Genomic DNA, 9271 nt, shown 5'->3' with positions numbered 1-9271 from the left:
GCGGCCCACAGCCCCCATAGCAGTAACTGCAGTCAGGGTTTGGACAAACAGCCGACTTTCCGACACAACTGGCTCGATCTTGACTTTTGGCAGCACTTGTTTTCCTGCACTGCACTGCAGTAAGCAGCGATGAGCAGGTAAGAGAGCGCCTCACGCCACTAACGTGCACGTTTATCTCAGCATTGGCATTTATGTCTTGCTACAAGTGATAGCATTCCCTACAACCTAAATTTTATTATTTCATAGGCTAAACTAATTTCACTGGGACCATGTTTTACTGCATGAGACACAGAGCAATACTAAACAGAGCATTCACAAAGCCCTAGCTCCTAAGAATATTAATGATAAAAATTGTTAACAGATGTTCTATTATTCCCCTTTGACTACAAGGTTATTTTATTTGTCTGTATCAGTTTGGCTACTTGTAGCTGCCAAATAAACATCTCTCCTCATAACTGCCAGAGAAAAGAATCGCACCATGATTACACATGCTCAGAAATGATGGAAACGTATTTTTACTGTTCACTTCAATGACCAGAGGGACAGATCAATTTTACCTGCAAATGCATTCATCTGAAACTGTAAGAATTGAGGAATCTTGCTACTTTCCTAAATACCATCCTGAATACACATAGTGTGTGGGAATGGGAATTCTGCCCAACGTGTACGTTGCTAAGCTCATTTCCAAGCCAGAAGAACCCTTCCTGTTGCTCGTGCCCGCCAGGACGCCTATCTGTAGGCAGTACTGTCCTCATGAGAGCGCCAAAAGAGCAGACAGACACGAGAGTGACCCATGCTTTTCACTGCTGCAGCAGGGTGTGATGCAAGAAGCAAACAAGCAGCACTAGTGGTGAAATACAAAATGCAGTATGTTCATTTTTAGTAACCCAACATGCTAACAGTGCAGGTAAGAACATGGTACACGGATGCTGATGGCCTCACCTTACATTGACACACTCTCAGTTAGCGAGGGGTGAAAAACCTAAGCAGCTGAAGAGGATGCAGTGGCTGGGAAAGGGGAACGAGGAGTGCTTCCCAAAGGCATAGCCTAGCAAAGTTCTATTCTGACGCTAAGGCAAGCGAGTCTGGGCAACCCAGAGACCCTCACCATGTGGCAGAGCCAGCCTCTCTGGAGGGAGGCGCGCTTACTGCATTACACCTTGGCATTTCTGTATATACGACATCAGATACAAGCCCTGCATTTCTCAAGGAAAATTAAAATTCTGTTTTATATGGTAATATCAAATACAACTACATTAGATCAAGGAAAGCAATGCTCCTTTACTGACCTCTTGTAAATCAAGAATTTACGGTTTCTGCTTATTACAATATTAGTGGCTTTTTAGATTACAGTGCTGGTAGTCTAGGAACTGCAGATATTCATTATGGACCGAAATTATGTTCACTGGACAGATAGCAGTTCCTCAGGATGCTTTTATTATTTAACTACATGAAAAAGTATCTATCTGTGAGTAAACATAATAATCTTCCACGGAAAAAAGCAGCCATAAATAAAGACTGTTAGTGTAGTTTTATCATTTATTACCAGAATGTCAGCGTGCTGTGGCAGAGCAGGCTCATTCATTTTCCACAAGTGGAAGCACAAGATTTCAGTGACCCTAGCATGACCTGAATCTTTTTAGTTTGCAAAAGCTAAAGGAGAAAACCAGTATTAGCTAAAGCATCAGTGGCTCCGGTTGGTGATTCATGCACTGGAATTTTAATGCGATAGTATTCCTACAAACACGCTTTTAATAAGGCAGTAAACTATGTTTAGGTAAAGAGAAAAAATAATTGCTCCATTTTGGGCCATTAAAGCAGTTTTGTTCCTTACTTTACTCCCATCCTACTTTTTATTTTCATGGAAAGTGCAGCGCTAATAGGAGATGAATTTCAATTAGTCACAATTACAGTTATAATAGGTTACATGCATTAGGCGGCTGGGTTTCATCAGAGAAGCTGCAGCGGCAGCCGTCGGGGCTGGTGCTCGCCCGGCTCCTGGAGCAGGACCTGCTGCCGAGCGCCAGCCGGCTTCTCCATCACCTCTCCTCACCCGAGACGCGGAGGGGCCGGGGAGGAAGGCCGCCGCAACCACGCTGCTGCCCATCCTTGGCGGCACAGTCACGGCCAGGAGCGCCGTTGCTCCCACCACAGCGTGCACGCAACGCCTCCCGCCTGCACGCGCTACCGGGCTGATCCTGCTCTACCGACGACCCGCAAAAAAAGCATCCACTGATTTCACCCAGAATGAAGTGGTACCCAGTGCTCACAGAGGGAAGAAAAGCAATTAAAAACCCTACCTTAACTCTTAATTAAAAGCTGCTCTCAAAATCAGTGCCACCAAACGAAGACTTCATCCAATTAGGCTAATAAGACCCACACTGTGAAGCTCGGTGATTAACACTTTCCTTTAAAAACACCCCAGAACTACAGGTGGTCTTGAAGGCGCATTTGCCCTCCCCTGTCTGGGGCTCTTCTCCCCCAGCTGGGCAGCTCCACACACTCGCCGCGCTGGGGCCGGTGGGAGCTGCTCCCTGCCCGAGCCCCCGGGCTGGATGCATGGGACCCCAGCGGGGCTCATCCAGCAGCCAAGCCAGTGGGCTCCAGGCTACTTTTGATAAACGTAGCAAATGGCACAAATAGAAGAAAGTTGTGAATAAGCTGGGAAGAAGAATCATTGCATCTGAAGCGGGAGGATGAGATGTCTCTTTCTGTGCAGCTACAATAACCTGCATATATAGTTTTACCGGCCACGTAATTTTCTTTAAACACAAGCAATTCCTATTTTTTAATGTTTTGAATTCTAACATCTTTCAAGCAGGTTAGTAGGAATTTGACAAATAAGTTACAGTTTTCATGAGATGAAATATATGAGGTGTAATATTATTATTTACTGAAGGCCAAACTAGGATCTGGAGAATTTTAGAGATGAAAAGTAAACACAAACATAAAACTTTGGTCATCCCAGCAGAGCGGTAGCATGGCCTGCCGAGAGCTCACAGACATCCAAACCAATTGCTGAGCTCCACAGGAGCCCTGCCTCTGCGTCTCCGTGAGCCCATCGCCTGTGAGACCGTCTCCAGAAGAGGCTAGGGGCTGAAAAGCAGATTCATTTTCAGAAAGAGTAGGGATCTTGGATGCAGCTATGATCAAGTCTGAAAGAACAACGCTCGTAAGAAATACAGCTGGAAAAAGCAGCAGGGTGAGGCAGAACAGAAACGGAGATGGGCAGAGAAAGACTTCTCCAGCTGGGCACTCTTTATGGCTTACGTCTGCAGGAGCCCCCGGGCTGGATGCATGGGACCCCAGCGGGGCTCATCCAGCAGCCAAGCCAGTGGGCTCCAGGCTACTTTTGATAAACGTAGCAAATGGCACAAATAGAAGAAAGTTGTGAATAAGCTGGGAAGAAGAATCATTGCATCTGAAGCGGGAGGATGAGATGTCTCTTTCTGTGCAGCTACAATAACCTGCATATATAGTTTTACCGGCCACGTAATTTTCTTTAAACACAAGCAATTCCTATTTTTTAATGTTTTGAATTCTAACATCTTTCAAGCAGGTTAGTAGGAATTTGACAAATAAGTTACAGTTTTCATGAGATGAAATATATGAGGTGTAATAATATTATTTACTGAAGGCCAAACTAGGATCTGGAGAATTTTAGAGATGAAAAGTAAACACAAACATAAAACTTTGGTCATCCCAGCAGAGCGGTAGCATGGCCTGCCGAGAGCTCACAGACATCCAAACCAATTGCTGAGCTCCACAGGAGCCCTGCCTCTGCATCTCCGTGAGCCCGTCGCCTGTGAGACCGTCTCCAGAAGAGGCTAGGGGCTGAAAAGCAGATTCATTTTCAGAAAGAGTAGGGATCTTGGATGCAGCTATGATCAAGTCTGAAAGAACAACGCTCGTAAGAAATACAGCTGGAAAAAGCAGCAGGGTGAGGCAGAACAGAAACGGAGATGGGCAGAGAAAGACTTCTCCAGCTGGGCACTCTTTATGGCTTACGTCTGCAGAAGCAGAGAACATGAAGCGGGCAGAGCAACTGGAGCCAGAGGCGGGGGGGGCGGAGGCGTCGCATCTCCCACAGACCACGTCTCCTTGCCAGGAGTCGTGGATTTAGCTTATACCTGAAGGCAGGACAGTGCCTAAGTAAGATATTCAGCTTTACACCACAACAGGAGTCATCAGCAATAATGAAATTACTAATGCAATACCAATTTAGAATTCATGAAGGTGCACTCATCCCAGAGCAGATGAGGCGCTGCAAGCCTGCCGGTGGCCCGAAGAGTGACCCTCCAGGCGCCCTGCGTCCCAGGCAGCGGCCAGCCCTCGGGCAGCGATCCTGCACACGTGCACCGAGCACATTCCAGGGCTGGGCACGTGCGGATGTACATGGACGACGAGCGGTCGCAAACAGGCAAAACTAACAGCCTCATCTGTTCATGCAAACGCAGCGGCGCACGCCGGCTGGACCGCAGGTGAAGCGGTGCGGGCAGGGGCCGGTACCCGCTGGAGGGCAGGCACTGCTGAAGAGGCCCTACTGACGTGCTGAGGCCAGGAAGCCGTCTGAGGGAAATGCGAGTGGAGACATTTCCGTGTTTGTTGTCTCCTGTCCTGATCACAGCGAGACTTGGAGGATGATAAAGAAGCTTCCAGTGTCTTAGGAACTTCCCGAAAGGTCTGCCAAGCAGGACAGGAACCTTACGGACCACCCCAAATAACTACCAGTTCTCATTGTGTCCTCGACGAACGAGCCAGGCAAACGGCAGCTTCGGAAACTCCTGTTGTTGCACCCAGTCGACGGGAACTTCCCACAAAGACAGCTTTCCTGCGCTGAACCTGTCCCAGCGCAGAGCCAGCGCACAGAACTGGCGTTACGTGATTTCATTTACCGCTCGGCCTCTTCTTCTGTAGCTGAAAGTTGAACTCGGAAGCCTGGATGATTCCAGGTATTTTCAATAGCGTACACATTTGGTGTATGAACTAATGAATACACGACCAAGGCACACATGCACAGGCTGAAGAAATACAGGGATGGCGGATATCTGCACAAATGTGTGATTTTAAGGGTTAAAAAGAAAATACTGGGAGCCTGCAGTTCTATGTGAAAATCTGGAACTGATGTCACCGAATACAAAGATGACAGATACTGAAAAAAACCACTTCCTAATTTAGACCTGTTTCTTTGTGTTATGCCTCAAATCTAGATATTTTCCTATACAACAGAAAAACACATCCACTAATTAAATTATTATTTAATTGGCTAATTAATGATTCCAGCCAGATTTGCATTTGGGACTCATTTTGGTTTATATAATAATTATAGATAATTAATCTATCTCAAGCCTTTCTTTCCTTGCTAAATATGCTGGGTATCAAAAATGACAACAAATTGTAAGTTAATCTGGAAAACAAAGCACAGCAGATGAAAGACTTTGTTAGAATTAATCAGGCACCAATTATACCATGGAATTAAGGAAACAATAAGCCTATAAAACATTTCTGTAGATGTGCGCGTGTTAACGAAAACACGTACCTTCTGAGTTGACAAGGTTTTTTTTCAGCCAGTGCATGGCCTTTAAGCAGTCCTGATCGTCATTGAGAGTAAAATAATTGGAAGGGACTTTCCCAGCGTATCTTTGTGGCCACTTACTTATGACTTCTCTGTTAGTTGGGAGCTTACTGATATCTGCTCCAGTGGGAGACGGGACCTGGAAGAAATGAATATGTGAGTGAATGAATATATGGCACGGATCTCGGAGAACAAAAACAATGACACAAGCCCTTTGACTACCTAGGGGTTGCTGTCCTTGTACATCCTAACCCTTCTTAACATTCAGCAGTAGCAAACACATCAGTGGCCACAGAGAAAACAGATCCATGCCAGTCTGAGCGCACACACACAGGTACACGTGTGTGTACACGTTCCACTTTTCCTACGGGATATGGGTGACCATTTTAAACAGCAGTGCTGGAACAAGACAGTAACTATACAGGCAAAGTGCAAATAAAAGGGGCTTCACAGCAAACAGCAGAAAATGCATAAATACCCGGCTGAAGGACCTCACAGTTATTTGAATAACTTAAACCTTTAAATGACACTTGAAATTTGTTTGTGCTGCAAGACTGCCTCCATCTTCTGCCAGCAAAAATCAACTTTCTAAAATAAGAGAGATTTTGTCCCAGAGAAAGGGACCAAAACCTGCTTGATGGTTGAGGTGCCAGGATTCAGTAAAGCGTTAACTGTACCCTACTACTTCACGGTAACAAACGCAATCTGAATTATACAGACCAAAAACCAGAATCTCTTCTATGACTTCTACAGCACCAGTGATTAACATCCTGAATGATGTTCTCACTGCCAGTAAACACTATTCAGTCATATGAAAGCAGGCATGACATCAAGTGATCTTACTTACCCAACAAGTAAAGCCTCTTATCATAGTCAATAATGTTTAATTAATTTGACTGCTTACTAAATAAGGGACAACTTCTAAAAAGGACGGACTACAGCTCTGGGTAATAAAACAGAAGCCAGATGATAAAAATAATTCCTTCCTACTTTTTGTAGGGCTTAACAGTGAGAATAGATGGCATTAGGTTTTCTTTTTGAGGGCAGAAAAACCCCCTAGTTTTCCCTTCATTTCTTTATCTTTCTCCTCCAGTGTAGTTACTTCCCGTAACTTATTTTGCCAGTCTGAGTTACCTCCAAACTTTTTTTAGGAGCACCTGAAGTCATTCAGACCATACTTCAAATTTTGTTCCATCCCCGCTGAACAGTGAATGTGGATTGTTTAAAGTGTGGCTCTACTCTGAAGTTATTACAGAAACACTGGGGCTTTCCTGCTCCACAAATCTGTCGCACACACGCAGTCCAGATTTCAGTATGGGGCTGAGCACGCCTCACATTCGCGTTTGTGGCTTATGGTGAACAGCACTGCCAACACCTGTAGACACATGCTCAGTTTGATCTCCTGATTTTAACGGCAAAATACCTTGCTCGTGATTCCCATCCAAAACCAATCAGCAAGGCAAAATCACTGCAGGTAACGGGGCTATACCAAAGATGGCCACTCTGTTTACATAGTTGGAAGGCTACGTGATGATGCACAAGAAAAGAACAAACCCTGCCCAGGGTGTCTGAGCCAAAGCTGAGCCTGCAGGGCTGGCGATGCGCTTGATTCTACATCTCACATGTAACGAAGGGTCTGCCTCAATCTCACTGGAGACTTAGCTGTGTGCTACAATAACATACAGCACGTACATGCCTAGGCACGGCCATCATGTGAGAGGAGTAATTAATTTGATAAGGAATTCTCGCCATTGCCAAAACTAGGTCAAACGGTGTCAGACCAGCTGGAGTTAAGTCTCCTGTGGCTGGAGCCACATGTCAATTGGGCATACTCTTCAGCAGGTTTAATGGTCACAGTAGCAAAAACACTGGCAGCTTTGCTTAGTATCTGATACTGAGCAGTGACATTGATGGTAGGAAATTGTGCAAAACCTCTCATCTCCTCCAAATTCTACAGTACAACCTGCTACCCTGAAGGGCTGCAAGCCTTCTGGTTACACGCTTGCTGAGGACTACTCTACCACTCTGCTAACCACAGAAACACCATTCACTGTAAAAGCTGAATACATTACTACGTTTTTCACTCTGCTCACAATCTTACCTGGTATTTCTGTCCCGTACAGAGGACAAGGTAGTCATATGGTACCTTTTTCTCCTTGGAAACAACTACATATTTGGCAGCGCGATTTATGCCAGTCATTTTACCAACCACAACGTTAACCCAGGAACAAAGTGACATCTGTGCATAATCTTCATCATTAAAACAGTGGCTGTGAAGAAAGAATATCTGTAAGTGACATTTCAGCAGCTGACAGCAGGCATTAATTAGACATCTGGTGAGTTAGCCCAAGTCCCCTAGTGGTTCAAGTCTGTTCTCTTGCTGTGAGTTTACGACAGTCTATAGTGAAAGATTACTCATTATGAAATACTCAGTTACAAATTGACAACTTTCTGCTAAAACCAAACAATCCCTCCCAGCACTGGGCCATGCAACCACATAATTTAAAAACCAAGTCAGAAATACATGCTTTACTCCACTTTTTGTTAGCAGGCTGATGCGAGGAGACTTTTGCATCTGTGAAGAAAATATGTTAACAGTTTAATTCTTTCTCCTATAAGAAGAAAGAGTCCCTTATTAAGTTTTTTTCCTCTTTTGCTTCATTTGGTATTCAACTTCACCAGCAGTGGCCACGGTGAGACACCAATGCAACAAAGGCACCGCTGGCATTTGAACATTCGTGTTCCAAAGTATTAGTCTGAAAGGTTTAAAAAAACAAATAGAAAGCCAGGAAAACGGTCGTCAGAGCTAGAAGTAAAAAGCAGAGATCTCAGATTTCCTCTTGGCGACCCCTTTCCAAATGAACTTTTCCAAAATGCAAGAATGAAAAATTCTGAATCATATTAAACTGACCCCGTACCCTCAAGCTCTCCAAAGATGCAACTGAATTCCTCTGCAAGATGAACTGAGTATTAACAGCAATAAAGGAGAAATTGTCACATGGGCTATCCAAAAGAAAACAAAACCAGCAGGTAAATGAGAGAGAGAGACAAACAGTGCAGATATGGAAAACGTTAACCTTCACTAATTTGTAACTGAACAACCATTTATTCTTCACAAAAACGGGGAAGCAACTTTTATCATTTCCAAGCAATTACCTTCAGTGCTAGGTAACAGAATATAAAGGTTTGTCTTTCAGGCTGCAGAGCCTTGCTCCATATAATAGCTATGGTTTCCAGGGCTTTGTGTCCCTGAATGCCTTAGGGACTCAGTGTTGCCCCAATAAGATACCTCAACAGAAATCTGATCTTCAGGGTGTGTATGGTGCACACATTCTGAGCACCACACTCTGGCAGTGTTAATTCAATAGCAGTTCCCAAAAACTATGGAACCTGAAATTGCTCCTCAGTTTTGAGGATCTGGGGCAAGGTTTACTTTTGCAGTTCTTAAATTTCAGTGGTGTTATAGCCTGTTTTCAGTGAAAAGTATCGTATCTATCCCTAGGTACGATGGAAGTGTCAAAGATCTGGAAGCTGCTATTTAAAATGCCAATTTTGAAGCAAACTCTGAATGGAACAAAACCTCCTTTCATGCCTTAGAAATGAAAATGATTTCCAAAGGTCTTTTATGACACAGAGTATGCCCCCACCCTGCCCAACTAAGCAAACACCAGGACACTTCATTATTGCATGTGTACT

The 9271-nt window shown here is 44.5% G+C and overlaps 1 protein-coding gene across 1 annotated transcript in view; it reads right to left on the bottom strand.

Moving 5' to 3' along the window:
• The window catches only part of CFAP61 (cilia and flagella associated protein 61), a gene marked incomplete at its 3' end in the record, with an annotated part of 111399 nt that overhangs the window by 27990 nt on the left and 74138 nt on the right, over positions 1-9271 (bottom strand). Inside the window, exons 19-20 of the mRNA XM_035898619.1 lie at positions 7677-7845; positions 5540-5714 (exon numbers count right to left, since the gene is read on the bottom strand). Of these exons, the coding sequence (XP_035754512.1) occupies positions 5540-5714; positions 7677-7845 (344 nt within the window). The remainder of the gene's footprint in view (positions 1-5539; positions 5715-7676; positions 7846-9271) is intronic.

The sequence above is a fragment of the Egretta garzetta genome, unplaced genomic scaffold (assembly GCF_000687185.1).
Source record: "Egretta garzetta isolate BGI_Z169 unplaced genomic scaffold, ASM68718v1 scaffold198, whole genome shotgun sequence".
Taxonomy (NCBI): Eukaryota; Metazoa; Chordata; class Aves; order Pelecaniformes; family Ardeidae; genus Egretta; species Egretta garzetta.
Note: the sequence above shows the minus strand (reverse complement) of the source record. Positions and strands in the feature narration are given on the sequence as shown.